This window comes from Prosopis cineraria, unplaced genomic scaffold (genome assembly GCF_029017545.1).
Source record: "Prosopis cineraria cultivar Desert tree isolate PC_DT_omini unplaced genomic scaffold, ASM2901754v1 PC10, whole genome shotgun sequence".
Classification (NCBI taxonomy): domain Eukaryota; kingdom Viridiplantae; phylum Streptophyta; class Magnoliopsida; order Fabales; family Fabaceae; genus Prosopis; species Prosopis cineraria.
Genome location: NW_026555341.1, coordinates 2,165,114 through 2,187,888, shown reverse-complemented (window position 1 = coordinate 2,187,888; position 22,775 = coordinate 2,165,114). Strand labels below are relative to the sequence as shown.

General features: G+C 36.4%; 3 protein-coding genes across 5 annotated transcripts; 1 reads left to right on the top strand and 2 right to left on the bottom strand.

The window, feature by feature from the left end:
* The first annotated feature begins 946 nt into the window (after nucleotides 1–946).
* LOC129322294 (vicilin-like seed storage protein At2g18540) lies at nucleotides 947–5,518 on the top strand. The gene is made up of 5 exons (XM_054968534.1): nucleotides 947–1,400; nucleotides 1,828–2,003; nucleotides 2,114–2,194; nucleotides 2,391–2,690; nucleotides 2,789–5,518. The coding sequence occupies exons 1-5, from the start codon at nucleotides 1,100–1,102 to the stop codon at nucleotides 5,258–5,260; spliced, it is 3,330 nt and encodes a 1,109-aa protein (XP_054824509.1). The 5' UTR covers nucleotides 947–1,099; the 3' UTR covers nucleotides 5,261–5,518.
* Nucleotides 5,519–5,784: 266 nt separating this feature from the next.
* Nucleotides 5,785–9,788, bottom strand: LOC129322295 (probable protein phosphatase 2C 55). 3 transcript variants are annotated; one of them, XR_008596242.1, is made up of 6 exons: nucleotides 9,499–9,788; nucleotides 8,096–8,513; nucleotides 7,486–7,810; nucleotides 7,019–7,168; nucleotides 6,678–6,946; nucleotides 6,228–6,365 (listed from the first exon to the last, which is right to left on the bottom strand). XR_008596242.1 is itself a non-coding variant. In XM_054968535.1 (5 exons), exons 2-5 carry the CDS (start codon nucleotides 8,467–8,469, stop codon nucleotides 6,075–6,077), a joined length of 1,140 nt encoding a protein of 379 aa, XP_054824510.1. In that variant the 5' UTR covers nucleotides 8,470–8,513; nucleotides 9,499–9,781; the 3' UTR covers nucleotides 5,785–6,074. The 3 variants fall into 3 exon arrangements, 1 of the variants encoding a protein (XP_054824510.1); XR_008596243.1 differs by lacking the exon at nucleotides 6,228–6,365 and adding an exon at nucleotides 6,396–6,517; XM_054968535.1 differs by lacking the exon at nucleotides 6,678–6,946 and having other exon boundaries at nucleotides 5,785–6,365; nucleotides 9,499–9,781.
* A 6,886-nt stretch (nucleotides 9,789–16,674) lies between these two features.
* On the bottom strand, nucleotides 16,675–20,280 carry LOC129322872 (zinc finger protein GAI-ASSOCIATED FACTOR 1-like). Its single transcript, XM_054969318.1, has 4 exons — nucleotides 19,390–20,280; nucleotides 18,894–19,290; nucleotides 18,525–18,781; nucleotides 16,675–18,018 (listed from the first exon to the last, which is right to left on the bottom strand). The coding sequence occupies exons 1-4, from the start codon at nucleotides 19,511–19,513 to the stop codon at nucleotides 17,240–17,242; spliced, it is 1,557 nt and encodes a 518-aa protein (XP_054825293.1). The 5' UTR covers nucleotides 19,514–20,280; the 3' UTR covers nucleotides 16,675–17,239.
* Nucleotides 20,281–22,775: the final 2,495 nt, after the last annotated feature.

Here is a 22,775-nt window from a genome sequence, read left to right as displayed (position 1 = left end):
ATCATCGTCAGCACCCAAGTATTTCCCAATCCTAGAATCAAATTTGACACCTTGGAGGTTCTTTTTAACTTTCAGGATTCACAGATGGACTGGAAACCGCAACCCACTCTTTAAAATTCATTCTATATCCAGATTTGCTTTTTTTTTTTTTGGTCAATTATATCAAGATAAGTTGCCATACAAGCTGAGGATAGAATTCACATGGGCAGCAGCAGTGATCTTATCCACTTTGAAAAATATTTTCAATTAAATTTCAACCATTGAATTTTTTTCCAGAACTAGTATGATAAATGTATAATCTAATTACAAATTATATATTATTTATTAAAATATGACACTCATCCTATGCCCTGTTACCCTTGGAAGACTTCTACGTAGTTCGAGGAGTTTGGCTTTTATCATGTAGCCTTCCTCCCCCCCCCCCCCCAAAAAAAAAACAATTGTATCCTTATTTTTAAAAGATGAAGAAACTAAGAAATTGTGTATATCCATAATATTTTTCATAAAACAGGTAAAAGGGTTGAAACCGGCCACGAATCTAGGGGGGGCAAATTTCACTGCCCTTGGGAAATTTTTTTTATTTTTCTTATTAAAATTGTAAAAAATAGTGTTTGACCCCCCATACTTTAAATACTTTTCAATTCCCCCCCCCCAACCCAAAAAAAAAAAAAAAACACATCTGTTTCTGGATTCGTCACTGGGTGAAACAGCTAGACCGACAGGACATCCACAACACGGACAACTCTCCCCTGTCGCACTCTTGAAAATGACAAATTCATGTTTTTCTCCGAGTACTCAAAATTAAAGTTATGTTCCTTTCTTAATTTTGTAATGAGTTGTTCAAGATATCAGTAAATTAACCCATAAATTAGATTAGATTTGGGATCAGACTGGGTAAACTCAACATCTTGGATTCACAAATGACCAGAGGGGGAAAAAAGTTGGACTCATGCAGTATAGGCATGCACTCTGCCATTTGTACAATGTTCTTACACGTGTCAAGTAACAAAAACACGTGCCACTCGAAATTCTGACACTCTTCCTATATAGAGCTTGCTGTCTTTGGGAAGCCGAAAAGCGAACTGACTTGATTTCAGAGATGAAGCATCAAAGAGCTTTGCTGGCTCTGCCATTTTCATTTCTCTGGTTCTTGTTGTTACTCACCCTTTCCTTGTACGGGAGGGCTTCGAGTTCTGAGAATGTCACGAAGGAGGAGAGCCCTGCGATGGGAAAATCTCAGCGGAGAATATTAACAAGTACTGAATATGGAGAGGTTTCTGCCATTGATGTCAAAGATGGACAAAGACCACCCTTCCATCTTCAGTTCTTTACACTGGAACCCAATTCTCTCTTCCTTCCTGTTCTTCTTCATGCTGACCTGCTCTTCTATGTTCACACAGGTACCTTCCTTAACCTAGCCTCTCTATTTTCAGCCTAATTTTCTCTAGCTATCACCTTTTGGGCATGTTCATTCTTCACTCATACCCAAATAATATTCGGAGCTCTTTTCTTCATTTAAACAGTAGAAGAAAGAAATTCCTGTTTCCCTTTAATTGACTTCTATTCAGTGATCTAATATTGCTAAATGGTAATAACGAGTGACATTTACTGACAAAACAATTCTAATACAGTGAATCTCTTTAAGTTTTACGTGAAAGATTTGTTTTAAGTGCATGCCAATAACGTTGCTAAGACTGCTTGTTCCTGAAAGCTGATCAGATTTATATTATCAATAATACTCTTCCAATTTTACTACAACTTTAATAACTGCTAGAGACAAAATAGAACTTTAAAACTCATGCCAACGTTGAATTGCTTGAGTTTCAGGGAGTGGAAGGCTGATTTGGGCATATGATGGTAATACTAAAACGATAAGTCTACGTCAAGGTGACATCTGCATGCTCCGAGCAGGCTTTGTTTTCTACTTACAGAGCAACTTGGAAGCACAAAGGCAGAAACTTCGGATTTTTGCAATTTTCCCCAGCTCGATTCATAACCATTACGTAAGATTAGCTTCTCAAGTTGTCCAGACATTTAATTGAAGTTACATAATTGTACTCACAAAGTTCCTAAGCTATGTTAACTGTTTGTTCAACGTGAACCGTGAACCCAGGACCCAGCAATCGGCGCTTATTCCAGAATCAATGAACTGGTGGGAGGCTTCGATCAGAAAATCGTGCAAGCAGCTTTTGGGGTATGTGTGTGCGTGCGTGTGTGCTCATGTGTATAACTAAATCTCTAAAATTAAATTGATCAAAAAGCACAAAGGCCAAAATTCAAGTACAGGTTTTTATCAAGTTCTAGCAGAGCACAAGTAAACTATTGTAACATTTTCCAGGAGCTGGCACAATTATTAATCATGGGCAATCGTTGTTTATAATTTTTTGAAGGTTCCCGAGGAACTGGCGGCAGAAATTTCAAGCAAAACAGAGACCCCTGCAATAGTGCATGCTGTTTCGAAGGGGAAAAGGAATATATTGGGATTGGAGGCTTGGATTCTAAACAGAGCATTAGGTGGTGAGATTGCCACGGGCGTGTCCTCCAACAATAATAAACCCCTGGCATATAACGTCTTCGACAAACATCCTGATTTTAAAAACCGTTATGGATGGAGCCTCGTGGTGACCCAAAAGCATTTGAAATCATTAAAGCACATCAACATTGGCTTCCTGATGGTGAATTTAACCAGGGTTAGTGGTTTAACTTAATTTAGTTTTCCCATTCGATTAAACTTCTATGTTTCTTTACTATATTAACTAATATTCTGGGTAACAATCATATAAACAAGGGAGCAATGATGGGACCACACTGGAATCCACTGGCAACAGAGATAGCAATGGTATTGCAAGGGGAAGGCATGGTTCGTGTGGTATGTGGGAGCAGCAACATGGACAAGTCTAAATGCCAAAACAGGAGGTTTAAGGTGAAGCAGGGAGATGTTTTCATGGTTCCTAGGTTTCATCCAATGGCTCAGATGTCTTTCAACAACGAATCTCTGGTTTTTCTGGGCTTTAGCACTACAATGAAGAAGACCTATCCTCAATTCTTAGCCGGAAAGAGATCGGTGGCACAAATTATAGATAAGCGCATACTGGCGGCATCTTTCAATGTGAGTGACAGGACAATTAAGCAACTCTTGCGTTCCCAGGAAGGATCCATCATATTAGGGTGTGCATCATGCGCAGAGGAAGAGGAAAGGATCATGATAGAAGAATACAAACAGAGAGAAGAGAAGAAAAGGAGAGAGGAGGAGGAAGCAAGAAAGAGAGAAGAGGAGAAGAGGAGACAGGAAGAGGAGGAAGCCAAAAGGAGAGAGGAGGAGGAAGCGCGAAGAAGAGAACAAGAGGAAAGGAGAGAGGAAGAAGAGCGAAAGAAGGAGAAAGAGAAAAGAAGAGAAGAAGAGAAGAAAGCAAAGGAAGAGCAAGAAGAGGCTAAGAGACAACAAGAAAGAAGGGAGGAAGAAAGGAGGAGGGAAGAAGAAAAGGAAAGAAAGCATCAACAAGAAGCTAAAGAGGAAGAACAAGCTAGAAGAAAGCAAGAAGAAGCAGAAATGGAGCAGGAACAAGCTAGCAAGGAACAAGAAGAAAGGGAAAGAAAGCGTCAACAAGAAGAAGCTAAAGAGGAACAAGAAAGGAGAGACAAAGAAGAAGCGGAAAGGAAGAAGGAGCAAGCTAGAAAGGAACAAGTAGAAAAGGAAAGGAAGCATCAACGAGAAGAAGCTGAAGAGGAAGAAGAACAAACTAGAAGAAAGCAAGAAGAGGAAGCAAAAATGGAGCAGGAACAAGCTAGCAAGGAACAAGAAGAAAGGGAAAGAAAGCGTCAACAAGAAGAAGCTAAAGAGGAACAAGAAAGGAGAGATAAAGAAGAAGCGGAAAGGAAGAAGGAGCAAGCTAGAAAGGAACAAGAAGAAAAGGAAAGGAAGCATCAACGAGAAGAAGCTGAAGAGGAAGAAGTACAAGCTAGAAGAAAGCAAGAAGAGGAAGCAAAAATGGAGCAAGAACAAGCTAGAAAGGAACAAGAAGAAAGGGAAAGGAGGCGTCAAATGGAGAAAGAAGAAGAGGAGCAAGAACAATATACTAGACAAGAAGAAGTGGAAAGGGAGAAGGAGCAAGTCAAAAAGGAACAAGAAGAGAGGGAATGGAAGGGTCAACTGGAAAAAACAGAAGAGGAGAAAGAACAAGTCGGAAGACAGAAAGAAAAAGAAGCAACAAGGGAGAAGGAATGGGCTCGAAAGGAACAAAAAGAAAGGAAAATGAGACGTCAAAAGGAAGAAGCAAAAGAAATGCAAGAACAGGCAAGGAGACACAAAGCAGAAGTGAAAAAGGAGCAAGGGCAAGCTAAAAAGAAAAAACAAGAAAGGGAAAAGAGGCATCAAAAGGAAGAAGCCGAAGAAATGCAAGCACAAGCAAGGAGACACAAAGCAGAAGTGAAAAAGGAGCAAGAGCGAGCTACAAAGGAACAAGAAGAAAGGGAAAAGAGGCGTCAACAAGAAGTAGAAGAAGCAAAAAGCAAGCAAAAGCGAGCTATAAAGGAACAAGAGGAAAGGAAAAAGAAGCGTCAACAGGAAGAAGCAAAAGAGGAGAAAGAACAAGGTAGGAGACAGCAAGAAGAGGAAGTAGAAAGGGAGCAAGCGCAAGCTAGAAAGGAACAAGAAAAAAGGGAATGGAAGCGTGAACATGAAGAAGCAGAAGAGGACCAAGAACAATATCAAAGACGACAACAAGAAGAAGCAACAAGGGAGCGAGAGCAAGCTCGAAAGGAACAAGAAGATTGGGAAAGGAGGCGCCAAAAGGAAGAAGTAGAAGAAATGCAAGAACAATCAAGGACACACAAAGAAGAAGCAAAAAGGGAGCAAGAGCGAGCTAGAAAGGAACAATTAGAGAGGAAAAGGAGGCATCAACAAGAAGAACAAGCTATGAGACACCAAGAAGAAGAAGTTGATAGGGAGAAGGAGCAGGCTACGGAACAAGATAAAAGGGAAAGAAGACGCCAAAAAGAAATAGAAGAGGAGCAGGAACAATCAAGAAGACATCAAGAAGTAGAAAGGGAGCAAGAGCAAGCCAAAACGGAACAAGAAGAAAGGGAAAGGAAGCTTCAACAGGAAGCTAAAGAGGAAGAGGAGCAAGTTAGAAGAAAGCAAGAAGAAGGTGCAAAAATTGAGCAAAAGCGAACTACAAAGGAAGAAAAGGAAAAGGAAAGAAGGCGACAAGAAGAAGAAAGCAGGCATCAACAAGAAGCAAAAGAGAAAAGCAAGCTATGAGACCGCAATAAGAGGAAGAAGAAAGTGAGCAGAAGCGAGCTGGAAAGGGAAAGAAGGCATTGAAAGGAAGAAGCAGAAAAGGTGCAAGAGCAAGCTTAAAAACTGTAAGACGAAAAATAAAATAAAAAATAAAAAGTCAAGCTGATACGAACTTATCATATTTTGTTATTACTAGATTTGGGTGGTTTCATGCATTGCACATAATGACAAGAATGATACTATTTATATCTTATGAATATAGTACATCTTTTATATTGATATTGATGATGATTGTCTACTTCAATTTTATTTAGGGTCACATTATAATGTTCAGGCATGGCATGTGATGCAAATTATAGTAGAGCGGGAAAATAAATGAAATTTCTGGGGATTATAAAAGATGAACATAATCTAACATACTAATGTCAAGGTTTGTTGATTTTCAGCGGTCAAATAAGTAATACTGACTAACGTTAATTATTTATTTGAGACCGCACGCATTTCGTATAACATACCCGGTTTTGAGCAGTCTACCAAATCTTAACTTGCCCACGAGAAAATACTGTATAATAGTATAACCAAGCAGCCATTACAAAAGAGTTTTTCCAGAACGCCGCGAGATCAGGGAACGATATGAAATGTAATGGCGTTCCAAGAAATTAAACAAAATTGTTCAACTCTAGCAACTCCAATTCGAGTGAAAAATTACAAGTAGATGAAGATCATGCAGGTTAAAAGGGGAAAATAATGTTGGACATGGCTAGCTAAACAGACGCTTTAAAAATATGACTATGCAGGCTGAGGCAAAGGTAAAGACTAAAGAGAAACTCACCCACTAATTGAGCTCTGTTATATACGAAACGACAACCGTAATGTCATCAAGCTTGCCACCAAGATAGCGGAACCCAGCTTCTTGAGCAGCAACAGAAAATGGTGTCCGCCGATTCCGGTCCATTGCCCTATGACGAGCTAGTGCTGCTATCTTCTGAGCAGCTATTTGCGGTTCCAGTCTATCCCTTACTGCCTCCGCAACAATCGCAGTAATCTCATTGTTGTACAAGTTGTCAAATAGTCCATCGGTTCCAGCAACGACAACGTCTCCCAGGGCGACAGGCATTACAGAAACCTGGATACATTGTTGTAGAAGATATGCTGAATTCACTGTCAAATATTCCTCAAATTTTAGGAACAAATAAACTTCATCTCGCCATAGGGCCTCTAAGAGAAAAAACCAAGGGCCATAGCTCCGGGATAAAACTTGAGCTCATTTGACAATATCTACAGGGTATGTCAGTACAGGTGAAACTAGCATGGGGTAAAAGGACTAAATCTCATCCGAGATTTGAAACAATAAGAATTCCATACTTGCTTGGAATGGTAATAATAAGGGATAATTGAAAATGAGATACACCTTACTTCAATCAATTAGTAAAATTACCTGACAATGTCACTCCTCCCTCTAGTTTCCACCCACCCCACCAGGCTGCAGGCACACACTGGTCTCCCACCAAAAAAAGGGGGGGGTGCCCAAAAGACAATAACATATCATCTTAAATGCCAAGTTTATTTTCTCATTTGCCTCCATATGTTAACCACCAACCATGGCATTGGTTAAAGAGTTGGTTACTCTGCTTCATGATGACTAGGTCCCCATGCCATGGGAAAAATGAGATCAAAAATTGTACTGGTATTGTATGCAGATACTCCCTAAAATAAAAATAGCAAAACTCAAGCCAACAAAAGGTGAATCCTAAGAGTGATATTGGTGGGTGAGTTTACCTCGCCAGAGCTAGGTAGATCGCCTCCATTGCCACTCTCCAATTGATATGTAAAATTGAAGCCATGCTGTTGAAAATGGGACTTGAAAACGGTGCGTCCATCTCTAATCACAACGAATCCACTGTCACCCAGGTTAATAGCATGTAGTCCCTAGAACAAGCCAAACACAATGCAAATAAAAATTAGTTGATGTTACTTTCTTTTAACTCAAGAAAAGAAACTACCCCAGTTAGTTGTAAAGATAATTTGACTGAACCCCAAAAAAAAAAAAGTGCTTCAGTCAGTCGAGATGCAAACTAAACTAAACATCAGTAATCAATGTTGAGAAATTATGAGCAGATTATATAACAGTACAGAGGAAAAAAATATGTCCATGCAATCATTGTCGTTTTATGGTCCCCCGGGATTAGTTCCGTCGTGCTTCCGTTGTTATTATATATATATATATATATATTAAAAAATCAAACCTTATCAGTAAGGGCAATGATACAAGCTGTTGATGAACCCTTGGCCTTTGTACTTGAGTGAGCCCTCTCTAACACCCTCAACGGATTAATAGAACCTTGGGGCTCCTCTTGAATTGCTCTTACTAAATTAGACATAAGCTCACGAGCAAAAATTCCTGCATTAACACCAACATCAGCCCAGCCCCCTACACCATCTGCAACACCGATTGCTTGTTTGTCCGTGCAAATAAAATGAGCATCTTCTCCTCCCGTCTCCTCCTTATCTGGATGAGGCAGGTAACATGATCCTGCGACCAGCGTCAAGGTCCTCTCACTTCCAATGGGTCTGAAAGTAAAACCTCTCAGGTCATGTCAGTTTTTAACAGTGCCCAAGAAGTTGGGAGTTTTTTTTTGGGGGGGGTTCATAAGATTCTTCCTTCATTGACAAAGCCATGCATTTAACTGGTCACAATTTAAGATAAATCATCGCACTCTCAAATCTCATATAATCATTTGCAGTCTCAGCGTCTCTTTTAAATCACAAACAGGACAAAAAGGTTACCAGAATAAATAATTTAACAATGAAGGTTGTCTCATTTATTTTAGATGATACAAAGTAAAGATCACATACTGCTCAGGAGAAATGGAAGAATTTGCAAGTTGGTCATCAGAAGTGTTGCCATCACATGAGACTTCTTGTGCAGCTCCAGCTGAGAAACAAGCAGGAGAGGTAACAGAGAAATTCTTCAGCCATGGTCCATGATGCAAGCTAGAGTTCTGCTTCCTCCAGTTAGCATAAAAAATGGAATATCGAGAACTCAGAGGACCATTCAACGGTTCTGGCCTTCTACTATCCACACTAGCTCTCAGGCAACCTTTGCGACTTCTGTCTTTGAAGTAAACACCAGTATGCTTAGTGACAATGTCTAGTGCACTGCTGCAACTTGTGGCAATATCATCCACATAGATATCTCCCAGGAAAGCTTTGGAAGTCGAAGCAGCCATCGATTCTCTTCAAGGTGTGAGGTTTAAAGGAGAGCGAGTAGTGCCTGATAAGAATGAAGTTGAATGTAGTAAGAAAAGATAAGGCTGAATTTCTGTACAAACCTAGCACTCCTTGATGCATAGTTATTGCTTTTGAATAAGGTAGCGTTCAGGCTGAGTGAATGCCAGAAGCCATCTGTTTCCTTGTGCAAAACTTTTATCAATTCAGTTTCTCTCTCAAGGAATACCAAACCTTCGGCGTTACTTAGACTACAATGCCTCATTCGGTCTTTCCGTACCTAAGTAGGAAACTCCCCATCAAACCTTGTCTGGAGAAAAGGAATAAATTCTCTAAAATTGAAAATCCATGAATTTCATGAAATTTGTTTTTTAAAAGAAGAAGAAAAAGAAGAAGATTTTATAAAAAATAATAAAATGAACAAAAATACTAAAAATGAAAAACCTCACATAAATTCATGAATCTTGATTTCAGAAAATTTAAATTCTAAGAAATACACTTCTCCAATTCAGGATAAAGAGGGAAAGTTTGTACACAGGTGTTTTGAAATTTTTTTTTGGGAAAATTTGAATCTTAAATGAAAAGTGAAGTAATTCATAGGTATTTTACAGGATGTGAATTTGAACTCGTGATGTTAGTATTTTAATAGAATTTCACCATTTTTTTGTTAGAAAGAAGTGGCAAGTATTTCCATTTTTTTATAGTTTACGAGAGTTCATAGCCCAAGGGAGAGGGGGTAAAGTTTCCAGAGTTCAGTTGAGCTAAGAATCTACGACAACTCCTTTCAATTTCTATCCGCGTAATTTTCTTCCCGCCATGTCCGTGAAGGAGCGCAGTTTTATTTAAAATTTATTCTATCCAATAAAATCACTGCATAGTTCATACGCCGCCAGCTATTTATGTAAGCAAAATTCCCACAGATAAAACCCAATATGGATAAAAAGAGACGCAATGTATCAACAGGAACAATAAATGAGTAGCAGCAAATGAAAAAATTGAAGGCGAATTTGAAGAGTGAAAAGCATGCTTACCAGATAGGGAAGTGAGGGAACACGAAATAAATGGAGCAGAAGAGGGGATTGTCAAAAGGAAGCTCCGAAGATAGCTAGAACTCGAACTTCTTAATCTCCTCCGCCTCGTAAGGTCCACAGACGCCTAAACCAAAATGGGAGGGAGATAAGAGTTTCAAGTTTTCAATTGAACGGTGCCTTTGTCACTGTTTCCTCCGTGTCTCGGGTCATGAGGATCGCCCAATTGTCCCATTATCTCAACCATATTCCTATCTTCACCCGGGGGAGAAAAAACATTTCCTTGCGCTTATTCTTGTCCACTCTTCCATCTAAAAATGAAACAGGCTCAAAAATCAAATTCAAGGTGTCTCAACTGTAAGACATAAATTGATTATTTTTTATTTAGTTTGATTTCACATTAGCCCTTATTGATTGCGTTTTCCCACCACAATTTATTTGATGACCGATATGAAACAAAAATTTCAAAAAAGGACGAACGAGTTATCTTTGAACAGTACAATCGTTTTAAGCTTAACAAATGATAAATCTATTTTCACCTGTATCTCCTGATACTCTCTCCATATTAAATTATAAAATATTTTTAAAAAAAAAATTCATCTTAAAATATAAAATATTTTAAATAAATTAATATTTTAATAAATGTATTAATTTTAATATTATTTTTTTATACTTAATTTCAATTATTTTTTTAATATATTAAGCGATGGGCATGTTGAGAAGTTCATATTTTAATTTTAAAAAAATAAAATTATTAAATATATTTAATTAAAATTTATTAATATATAAAATTTTATTTAAAAATATTTTATAATTTAAAATAAGGGGTATTATGTCACAGCCTGCAGGGCATTGAAAGGGGTGAACATGACAGGATGGCGGCCAAAGGGGACCTCTTTTTTTTTTTTTTTTTGTGAATGAGTTATTATATTAACTAGAACTGTGAGCACTGATCAGTGATCATTCTTTTGGGAAATCTGGCGCGGGAAGCTTCGAATGGATTGGAATGTCTCGTTTGAATTTCATGTACTAACGCTACACACGCCTCTTTTAAGATGAGATATAAAAAAAGTTTCCAGAAACGGGGTAATTGAAACTTGAGAGGCTTCCTCATCCTGATAAATACTTACATTAGAGCCCAAATACATCCAACCTGAATAGATTCAAATCCAAATAGACTTGATTTTTTAAAAAATTTAAATAGTTAAATTTGACTTGAATTTTTTTTCACTTTAAATAACTCAAATAGTCAAAATTTATTTTTAAAATTAATTATTTTATTTTATAAGAAATATAAAATATATTTTTTGATTCTTAAATGATACATATGATTCAAATATATGATATTTTAATATAAAAATATTTAAAATATATAGAATTAATTAATATTTATTATATTTTATATATTTTTAAAAAATAAAAAATATTATTTAGGTATTTAGGCTGAGCCCTTGCCAAATCAGGCTTGGCACAAGCATTAAAAGAAATTATATTTTTTAAGCTTGATTCTAATTTATTTTTTTTTTTTTTTGGTTTTGGGTTAATCTGTTGAGATTGGTCTGAATTATTGGATCTAATTTATATACATATTTTAAGTTACTTTTTTCGTTTAAAAATATAAGGTATTTTTAATAGAATTTCACCCCAATAAAATTGTTACCTACTTTCAAACTAAACTTATCTTTTTATATTTACCTCTATTAAATACTCTATAATAAATATAAAGTTATTATCAACAGAGATACTTTTACAAAAAAGATAATGATTACACCTGAAAAGATAAAAAATGTTTTATATTTTTTAATATTCAATTTCTTAAAAAAAATTTTAATGGAGGGAGTACCAAAAAACTAATACTTCACTTGTGCAGACGTCACTTCTTAGGAAATCTTTTTTTTTTAAAAAAAAAAAAAGACTAAGGAAATGTACTCCCTATCATGGAGCAACAAACATATTATCAACTCTGCTGCAAGTGATAAAATATATATATATATATATATATATATATTGCTTTAGTGATCTAATTGATCTAAATTATTTTAATTCTTAATTTTTCAGAAATAAGAAATATCATCACGAGTGTAATTGTGAGGTTTTTTGCTCACTTTTCTGAAGATTTGAGTTCAAAATTCCATAAAATAAAATAATATCCGCACACATGCTAGAATCTGTATTCCATTTGGGATAAGATTTTACACGTAATTCAGTACTTAAATAAATCAAATCCCAATCTACCCAGATTTTTCAAGGAAAGAATAAAATAAAAATATTTGTTCACGTATGTATCCTTTTATTATAAGCAATCTAATCTAATAAAATATTTTTCTTCTAGTGAGCGGTGCAACCGCAAGAGGGCCTTCATCATTTTTAGAAATTGCGCAACCGGGCAGCCAGTCAATATGTTTGGGCCTTCGCTGAATAAACTGAATGCCTGTGTTGTAATGGGCCTGAATCTGTCAAATGCGTAATAGACCCAATAGGATACAAGGACGAATCGCTCAAAATATAATGGGCTATTTTATTTTTTTCTTGGTTTTGAAGAAAAACAAGAAGGTGCCCATGTTTTCTATAGAGTTTGGAGGAAGACGTGATATTCATGATTCACAAATATTGTTGTTTCCTTTGGATTATACGCATATTGATGACGATTTTAAGGTGTAGCTTTAATGTTCGTCAAGGTTAAAGTATATTTCTATCTCGTAAGTATCATCGAAAGAACTATGAGCGTTTTGAAAAGGATTATAAAGCAACATAAAGTATAATATTTTTAAAATCGGTGCCATGTTTTTCTTTTAACCAGTTAAAAGTTTATAGGTTGGAAGTCTTGTTGCACCCAATGTTAAACTACTGAGGAAAGGGGACACACTACACCATGTTAAAATATCATGTGCTACATTACTTGATTCTTTTTTGGGAGTACTTTTTATGCAAACGTGAACTTTTAACTCTGCTTTTAATATGAAGCCTAGTGAATGTAGAATGAAATCTTAGAAAGTCATTCTCTCACTCTAAAAAACGGTTGAAAGTATTTATTTCACAAAATTTTTTTTAAAAAATACTTGATCTTGAACTTAATTTAATGACTAATTCAGTTCTCAGAGCACTGTTTTGCGTTAAAAATACACTTTTTGTAACGCATGTTTAAAAGAGGGTCAGTTGAATAATAGCCATGGGCACAAATTGTAGCGTCTTGTGTTATTAAATGAATTTAATTTAAAGTTTGTTGGCTTAAGAGATTAGTGTAAGCTCTGCAGCGCATCAAAAGGAAACTCACACTCATACAGACAGGCAACTTGCCATGTGAGCATTTATGCGAATCAAAGGAAAAGAAGCTCTTGTCAACATCGAAGTGGCATGTCGACAATCATAAAATGCCGAACAGAACCTAAGCAGTGCGAAGGCAATAATCCATTCAAAGATCGCGAATGTTAAAAGTTAAATAAAAGAGTCTGTAAATGCGCTTTTGTTTTGGCTATAATCTACTACAACATGAGAAGTAAAGCCAGAAATAAAAGTCAAGTTTAAAAAGTCGAGCCTGAAAATCCTGTTTGAATAAAAATTAAGGTGTTACAAATTATTTTTTTTAAAGTAACTAGATTTAAAGATCTGACCTTGATAAGTTCTGTGTAAAAAAACTCGGGCCCGAATTGCTCTACAAGCTTGGATAAGTCAGGTTATCTTATATACACATATACACACACACACATACATACATATATTTAATTAACAATGATACAATTTGGTTAATATTTATTATAGGTGATAAAGAAGAAGTTACGGAAATAATTGACATTAAATCTTCACTTTCATTTTTAATAAATGGACCTACATTTGAGGAATCTAATATTTTATTTTTAAATGATGATGAGGAGGATTTAAATTTACATTAATAAAGATTTAATTTTTATCTTAAATTTTAAATTTTTATTGAATTTTATGTTAAAATTCATGTGAAATTTTAATTTATTTTATGTTAAATTTTAAAATATTTTATTTAAATTAACATGTTAAATTTTTTTTAAAAAAATGGTTTAAGGGCCCAACTCAGCCTTGTAGATAAAGGCTGAATTTTAAAATTAAATTAAATTAAATTTTACGTAACAGAATTTTAAAACCTTAGCCCATGAGAGTGGGACTCATAAGGGCCAGCTTAGCCCAGATTCCTACCTCTGATGACAAGTAGCAGTAAAAAAAAAAAAAATTACGTCAGGTGGCACCTGATACATACAGAAGCGCTAGGGGTTGGAATGCACTGTTGATTGGGTGTGAATGTCGTACATGGTGTGGCCTGACAAAACTCATATTTTATATGGCACGTTAATTACGTGGGACTTGAAATAATTGAGGGGCGAGAGCCAGGGATTGCGTAGTAGTAGTAGGAGTGCAGTACGCAAGAGAGGATGAGGCGTGACCATGGAAAATTCTTCAATCAAAACGCCTTCGCCATGTGTGTGTGAACACGTGGCATTCAAAATCCATCAAACTCATTTGGTGGTCGCCCACGCCACAAGGTCTTCCTCTGCATAGCCTCCTCTACATTTTTTTTTGCCATATTTTAAAAATTAATTGGATTGGACAGTGTACTAGTTGGAATTATATATTTATTTTAAAAATATAAAATATTTTTAATTAAATTACATTTCTAACCAAGTTAGATGATTATTTTTAAATTAATATTATCTTTTCATCTTTATTTAAAGTTAAATGATTCATATCTCATTTAAAAATAAATGATTGAATGATTTATATTTTAATTTGAAAAAAATTTATTCACTCACATATTAAAAATATCTTATATTTTTAAATATATAATTTAAAAAAATGTATTATAATTTTTTTGTTTGTATGGAGAAGTATATTTTAAAAATGGGTTGTCTCTATTCAATCAGGGCTGATTCTCTTCTCCGTTTTCTCTCCAATCTCCCTTTTCCCGAGCTTGGTCCGTGCACGTCCTCTCATTTTCTATATATGATTCCAGTAATTCAGATTTTAGTATCTTATTTGTCATATTTTTAGAATATCTTTAATGAATGATGGTAATAGTGCGACAGACACGGTTAGTTGTTGGGGTGACATTGCTTCGTGGGATGGATTATGACTTTTTTGGCCCTTCTCAGATTGTTTGTATTGATATTCTTTGTATTCTCCCCAGCTATTCTCTATTTTTAATTTACTTCTCTTTTTAATCGTTTGAATTGAATTTGAATGATTTAGCTTTTCTTTTTATTTGAAATTTAAACAGTAAATATTAGTTAAGTTTTTTTTTAAAAAAAAATAGATAAGATAAAACAATTAAATTTAAATCATCTTAATTCATTCAAAGCAGATTAAAGTTTAAAAAAAAATTAAAAAAATCAATTTATTATTTTCGTCTTTCGTTTTTAAAATTCCAAAAAAGGGGAAAAAAATGCTAGCGCAACAATCGTGATACCAGATCCGAACATTTAAAAATAGCAATGCTAATGGAGATCCAGGCAAATGGTTGCTTTATATCTTGCCAAAGTCGAGATGGGTTAGACTACATATTGATGGCTCTGTTAATCTCAACGGAGTTGCGGCTTGTGGTGGACTTATTTGAGATGATCAAGACAACTGAATTAGGGATTTTTCTAAAAGTATTGACTATCTACCTAGCACGATTGCAGAGCTAATAGGAATTTTGAAAAGTATCAAACTTTGTTGAAATGCCCAAATCCCTAAAGTCAACGTTTATTCTCATTCTATGGAGGCCTTATCTCTCATTGACCAGAGCAATACTTATAATCACCCATATTCAGTCATTATCAAAAACATAAGAGATATTACCATGTGCAATTGGGAGATAACTTTTGAACATGTTTTCAGAGAAACTAATAGATGCGCTAATCTTATGCACACAAGGCGTCATTGAAGAATTTTGATATTTGTCTTTTTGATATTTTACTAATTAATTGTATAAGTTTTATGATTTCTGACCTTACCTAATTTCGATATTTGTATGGTTTTACCATGATCTTGTATTAAAAAAAAATGATGAAATTTCATCAACGGGAAATTTATGTTTACTGAAAATGATTGTGTGCTTCTTGTTAGTACAGTAATTATTAGCCTCAACCATTAGAAAAAAGTCCTCCTCCCAAAAAAAAAAAAAAAAAAGAAAAGCTCGAAATCGAAAAATTAACACTAACAATTGTGACGAATTAATGCCTCCGATTGCAGTGTCATTTTCATTCTGTAACTGTAGATATTAAAATTGAGAAGGATGGAATACTGAAAAGGTAAACCATTTTTGAACAACACGTAATCCGATTCATTCTTAAACACCACCTATTCCGAATGGCCAATCAAAGTGGGAAATAAATAAAAAAATGGCAGAAGCAACAAATTTGTTGACCCACAGGCAGGCGAGATTGATCGTGACAGCATCACCATTTATTATGAGAATATGAGAACGAAACAATTGCCACCGGCTTCCTCCGCCTCATCGCACCGTGGAATAGTTATTACTTTACTACTCTTTCTATATAAGTATTACTATTTTCCGGCATATTTATTAAAAAAAAAACTTGATAGTTAAAATAGGTTTGAACTTTGAAGCTAGTATGAACGTATAATATTACAATTTTATACCAGAAAGATCAAAAACTAATCTGAATCAGCATTAATGTTGCTTCATTTGTCCAGCTCGGAAGTCGGAACTGCTTAAGCTACATCAATCCCTTTATTTGATCCTTTAATTTAAAGACCAATGCATTTCCGTATATTTTACACGTGTTGAAGACTTACTCCATTTAATACTTGATAGTTATGAAAGTTCTCATTTTCTATCATCCTAAAACAATACCTCCCTCTTCATTTAGCAGTCTAGGATACTAGAAAAATAAACGAATGTGCCGTCAATTGAAAAAGAATCGATCCGGTCAACAAAATTGAAGGAACTGGACACACACACACACACACACACACACACTCTCTCTCTCTCTCTCTCTCTCTCTCTCTCTCTCTCTCTTTTCCAAATGCACTCTGGATGCATCTAAACAGGCAAGGAGCAGGATACTAAGGCCGTTCATGATCCACAAGAGACACTGCAGGCCGAAGACTCCATTAACATTATAAAAGCTCTCTTGATGATAAGGCTAAGTATGCAGAGGAAAAAAGCTCACATCAGTCCTGCCCCTTTTGCCCCCTTTCCAGGGAAAATTGGAATGGAACGAAAGCCAATGGAACTTTAATTAATGCTCTATACAAAGTCTCTACCACACTAGATAATGACACAGCACATTCTCCAGTAAAATAATTATTAAACCACATACTGCCAATGGGCATACGTCCAAATCCACCTTGTGACTGCAATAATCAACACTTGGCGGAAACTCGGCCTGAAAAAGTTGAAGGAACTAACATCATCAGAGTTTCCTGATTTATGCCTACAAGCTACGGCTATGTACCAAATCATCCACTATTGGCATTCATAAAATGACCAAAATTGCAGATGCCCAACATACAAATGGAGCAGACCTGATCACCAAATACGCCATACTGTTTTGCAAAAAGACTTAAAACACAACCGGGTTTTATAAAAAGCTTCCACATATCCGCAATCCACCATATCAAGTGGTCCAGAGCAAGCAGGCTTAGTGTATGAATGGAGGAGGCTCTCCGGGCATTTTCATTTACTATCAACACAGTCCTTTCCACCTTTTGGGACATATCATATCAAGTCTGATCTCACCCCAGATTGTACAAGGATTACAGCCAGACAATGTCACGAGCTCCTCCCAATATCTTTACCTGAAATCTCTCCACTACCGAAGGGCCTTGCTGTGGCAGAAACGTCCAGACCACTACCAATGGAAGTGATTAGTGCTGATAAGCCTCCACTAGGGGTGCCACCACCCGCAGCCATCCCCAATCCCAGAAAGTCCAGGGTCGTGTGCTTGGGACCGAACACAGAGGGCGTCCCCATCATTAATTCCTTCAATCCAGAGCCACCATCACATGGGAGTCCAAGCCCGAGCCCTGCATGAACTGAAGCATTCTCCGGTTCTACTTGCCTCTGACCCCATGGCATGTCATCTAGCAAGCTTAATGATGAAGATGATGAGGAAGATGAGACTATGCCGAACCCACGAAGCAGCGATGCATTTGTTGCTGCTGCACCCATCTGAGCAGCTTTCTGCAGTAGCGCAGTGGCGGACATAGCTGGCTGTGGTGGTGGGGCATACTGACGACGTTCTTGCCCTCCTGTTCCAAAGATTGACGACCCATTGCTAGGGGACAGGCAGAGAGAGATGGGCTCCGAAGATGAAGGCCCTGAGAGCTCTGCAGGACGATCCGGACGAGCCATGGCCCTAATAAACGCAGGAGCTTGAGGTTGAGGAGGTTGCAGGCTTCCGGATGCAGTTGAGGAAGCAAACAAGCTTGCAAATACAGTACTGCTAGTACCACCATTACTGGTTGAGCTAGTACTGCTGCTGCAGCTCCCATTTAGAGCAGCAGAGGCCTGTGGTTCCTCAATGATTTGTGAAGGATTTTCGGGCAACTCTGAAAAACCAGAACCAAATTAAAGTTACGACTAATATGAATAAAATAGAGAGAAGAGAGGAGCAAAAGTGGCCACTTAGATCGTATGAGTTTGCAAAAGTTTAGGCCTTTTATTTTAAATATTGAAAGTTCTTAACAAAAGAACAAATAATGTTTACTTTACTAAACCCACTCCCCCTCCCCCCCAAAACAAGGCTTTTTCTCTTTTTAACTTTTGAATCTTTTGAAGTTTCTTTGTCAACAATTGCATAGTTTAGATCACACAGTTCCGAACAGCATATTTTAGCAGTTCGTTTTTATTAATTAGCTTTCCGAATCTCAGATCACTTATTCCACTGTTATGATAGATATCCAGATGAAAACAAAAGACGATAACAGACAAAAACTACTAGGCTCCAAGGTTTTCGAGAGAAACAAACAACTCTGTTGTCTGGTTTAACTAAATCACATCAGACGAAAGCGGGACCAAAAGGATAGCATGTTATCCAAAATCTGCTGATATCTACCTGGATTTTTCGTCTGCAAGGCAGATGGCATGACGCTATTTGACTTCGGAGCTGGAGGCGGGGCTGTAGGCGGTGGCGGTGGCGCCGGCGCCGGAACTGTTGGGGAGGAATCGCCGCTTATAATTTTTGGGTCCGACTCTGAATTAGGCTTCTCAGGAGCTTGAGTCTGGGTTTGAGTCTGAGGCTGGGTCTGATTTCTTGCACTCTCCTCTGCCAACGCATCACAGAATGCCCTGTGCGTGATGAAACTATCCCTCCTTCCAAAAATCAAAACCAACCAGAGAAAAAGATTTACAAACCTCAAATCTAGAGAAAAAAATTACAGCAGAAAACAGAGGAACAAAGGAGAGCAAGGATAGCCAGAAAAACCTCGAAAACAAAGTCCCACAATCGCATTTGTACTCTCTGGTACCACAAATCTTCGAGTGAGCCTTCCAATCTGACTGAACTGCATATTTCTTTGAACATTTGTCACATTTCCACTTCTTCTCACCGTGTTTTCTACAGAAATGCTTCTTTATTCCGGTGAGATCACCCAGAGCTCTGGAGGGATCATGATGGACGCAGGTTGGCTCGGGACACACATAGACTCTTTTCCTCACTTCCTTGCTGGACCTCTGCCTCAGCTTCCATGGCAGATTATGACCCCGTCGATGGAGCTGGAGATTCTGATCCCTCTGAAATCCCTTGTTGCAGATTTCACACACGAATCGGTTCGTCGCTAACAGGGTTTTTGGAGACAGTGCAATCACCTCCGCGTCTGGATCTGAATCATCCCCAAACATCGAAGATTCAGTTAGGAAAAAAAAGAAGAAGAAGTCCCAGACAAATAGTTAAATCAACCTCATGGTTTATCTGTTCCTACCTGGCATTCCGGGAAGATTTCTCTTCTTCTTAACAGTGGACTTTGGTGGAGCAGTCTGATTGCCAGAGGAAGAGACGCTAGCTTCCCCTGAAGCTGTTGAAGAATTGTCTAAATCAACTGGCATGGGGACCGAAAATTTCTCTGCGGTTGCTAGGAAATCAATCTAGCCAACAAAGAGGGAAAACTTAGGGATTTAGCCTCAGTGTTGCAAAGCAACCTTTTGAGAATGAAGTTCTAATTTTTCCACTTTCTTTTTCCCTTTTCCTCTTAGGGTTTCTACACTGTCTCAGCTTCTCTCTCGCTCTCCCTCTCTACATCTACCAGTCAATCTGAAATTATTTTCCCTCACCTTTATCTCATTAACCCACCACCTAACAGCTCTTATGGGTGTCTGACCAAAATTCACATTAACCAAAGAACTCAAATGATTAAACCCAATAGGCCAATAGCTTAAAATAAAGCTTTCTCGGCTCAGAAAACAAAACGAGAGTCAGACACACATCATACCCGCCAGAAAACTCTCGCCGGCCAATGACCTGTGATCTAACTGTCAAATTGAAGAACAGATCATCCACAACGCTTGAACCCAAAAAGAAAAAAGCAAATACAGAGATCCCGGCGGAAATTGCCGGGGCTTTCTGGCTTTTTGCGACACCGAGACAGTGCGTGCCTGAGTGCCTCAAGCAGCAGGGATGAGCTCAATCTCTTTCTTGTTTTCTCTTTCCAAGTTCTAAACTTTTCGGACGGCAGAAGAAGATATGATAAATGGGAAAGTCACGAAGCCAAAAAACAAAAAACAAAACAAAAAAACAAAACAAAACAAAACAACAATTATAGATGATTAACTATTCGGGAGTTTAATTAGCCGAAAAGAGCGTGGTTATGGACCTATGGTTGAAGTAAAAGGGGTGATCTACGAGTGCGTATTTTTGGGGCCCGACTTTTGGAAAATGGAGTGGCGAGGTTAGCTGTAACTTTTCGTGTCCAAGTTCGCATCCTCCACATGTCGAGGCCAGTGGAATGGTTTCTTCCTTCCTCCTTAGGTACACCACATAGCAGAGTGTCGGACGACTATTTACTTCGATGCTTGTCGTTTAGCGTTTCGCATTCCTGTGGAAACCGACAGGGCCATTCCGAGGGCATGAATAAAAAATTATGAGTAAATCAGCTTCGATTTTTATTAGAGGAACACAAAGTCAAAGAACTTTAATCAAAATAATACAAACTTTTCAGTCAGGATTTGCCCTCGTGCCCCTTGCTTCTTGTGCTCTTTCTTTTTCTTGCGCCCGTTTCTTTTCTTTAAAATGAATCAAATCAATGTAAATGCAAGCATCCTACGACTAGAAACGGTAGTTGAGTTATCGACTGCCCAGTCTTGGTGCCCTTGCTTTGCCCAGTCTCGTGGAAAACGGGTTAATCGTTTTTTTTTTTAACAAGAAAAACGCTATGGAGCAAAGCTCCTTGGGGGCCTGCGAATTTCTGATTACAGTTGAACTTGTTTTACTTATTTCCCGATTCAAATACCTGCATTCTCATTGTAAAATTTTTTATACTTCTATCGTGTTTATTAAAGCAGTGACCAAATATATGTTTGAAATATTAAAATGAAAAAACATATATTTTGATCTCTATGCTTTGATCATATTTTGTTATATGTTCTTATATTTTTTTTTGATATTTTGAATTCCTATATTTTTATTTTTTTGGTGTTTTACATTCATTCAAGATCCCTACACTTTATTTATTTTGTTCATTTAAAACTTAAAATATTAAAAAATAAAAATATAAAGATTTAAAATATTATAAAATATATATATTTATAATAAAATATGAACAAAGTGTAAGATAAAAAATTATGTTTTTTCAGTACTATTGCCCTTCCAATTTTACATTTTCTAAGCTAGTCTGTTTCCATCAAAGGATGCCTGGATGATTGGTTTGGTGCGGCCGACTCCGATTAAATTCAAATAATGGAGTTATCTTATATCTTTTCAAACTTTTTCTCTTTTTTGAGAAAAAGGTAACTTTCTTTTTTTTTTTTTGGAAAATGTAATAAATAACTCGGTTTGTATTTGACAAACATAAGTTTGTTGACTCTAGCCAAGTTTTCGCTTACAACATTCCTCTCATATTTTTTTTAACCCTTACTAAGTAGTTACTTATTTTCTCTTATTCTATTTATAAATTATTTTTAATATAATTTATTTAAATTTAAAAAAATTAAAATATTATTAACTTTATTTTAAAATTTAATAAGTTTTCACCTCTACTCTTTAATAAAGATGAAAGAAATTGTAATAATTTTTCTAGTGTTTAATGAGGGCGAAAAGGTAAAGATGAATATGAAAAATAGCAAAAAATTCTATAAATATGTAATATCTTGAGCTTTAAATTTGGAAGTTAATTGCTAATTAAAGGGTAATTAATAAATTTGATGATTAATTAATTTAATCATATTTTTGGGTTATTAATTGATATTTTGGATCATAAATAGCGTCAAGATTATACTAGTGTGGAAATTAGATTGGGTCAGATCAGGGAAGCAAAAGTGAGAATTTGCTCATGCGTCATATGTTGTAGCGCATGGCATGCTGGATAACATAAAAATGTGAAAATCATTAAAAAACTAGAATTTAACATTTGGAAAAGTGGGAGCCCGAAGGGGAATGTGGGGAGTTGAGCTAAGGCTTCAAATTGGGCCATATTGAAAGTTGAACTAGGTCTTCAATCGTTTGAGTAATATTACTAACTCCCTCTTCTCCTTTTCTAATTCATTTGTTTTAAGGTTAGAGGATTTGGAAATTTTAGATTTTAAGTTGACCTAAAACCTAAGAATTTGGATGTGATGTTTTAAGCTTAATTTAAGCCTTTTTGAGCTGAATAAATGTTAATTTTAAGCTTGAGTGTTAGGACATTGGGTTTGGGTGAATCCTAAGTAAATTTGGGATTGTTGGAGTTGTTTTGAGCTGTGTTACAACATAGAACAACTCTTAAAATGCTATATAGAGTTATTATAGGTTACTTTAAGCTACTACTAATTTAACGACAAAAGTTACGGGTTTTGAATAACTAAATTTAGTTAATTTGATTGATAGGTGCCTATATTAGGTATGAGAAACTAACATATGGTGCTTGAAATTGTATATTTACATGATTTGGTGCTTCTGTTAGTCATTGGGACTATTAGAGTAAATGTTATACTATGGGTAATCCTTTTGATAAAAAGGGGTTGAGATAATTGAATAATTCATTCTATCAATTAACTAGTTTAACTATGGATAAGTAAATCTTATAGCATAGGGGTGTGTGAGAGAGAGAAAGAGATAGAGATAGAGAGAGATTTTAATAAGGGCATTCAGGTGTCTAAAACTCTCACACGGTATTGG

Excerpts from the sequence above, each read along its gene's own strand:
- LOC129322294 (XM_054968534.1), top strand. The coding sequence starts at position 1,100 with ATGAAGCATCAAAGAGCTTTGCTGGCTCTGCCATTTTCATTTCTCTGG. Across the intron at positions 2,004-2,113 it reads GCTCGATTCATAACCATTAC|GACCCAGCAATCGGCGCTTA; the intron begins GTAAGATTAGCT and ends CCGTGAACCCAG. Across the intron at positions 2,691-2,788 it reads TGATGGTGAATTTAACCAGG|GGAGCAATGATGGGACCACA; the intron begins GTTAGTGGTTTA and ends CATATAAACAAG.
- LOC129322295 (XM_054968535.1), bottom strand. The coding sequence starts at position 8,469 with ATGGCTGCTTCGACTTCCAAAGCTTTCCTGGGAGATATCTATGTGGAT. Across the intron at positions 7,811-8,095 it reads TCTTCCATTTCTCCTGAGCA|ACCCATTGGAAGTGAGAGGA; the intron begins GTATGTGATCTT and ends TTTTACTTTCAG. Across the intron at positions 7,169-7,485 it reads TCATTGCCCTTACTGATAAG|GGACTACATGCTATTAACCT; the intron begins GTTTGATTTTTT and ends GGCTTGTTCTAG.
- LOC129322872 (XM_054969318.1), bottom strand. The coding sequence starts at position 19,513 with ATGCCAGTTGATTTAGACAATTCTTCAACAGCTTCAGGGGAAGCTAGC. Across the intron at positions 18,782-18,893 it reads TGTGGGACTTTGTTTTCGAG|GAGGGATAGTTTCATCACGC; the intron begins GTTTTTCTGGCT and ends GATTTTTGGAAG. Across the intron at positions 18,019-18,524 it reads CTTGCAGACGAAAAATCCAG|AGTTGCCCGAAAATCCTTCA; the intron begins GTAGATATCAGC and ends CTGGTTTTTCAG.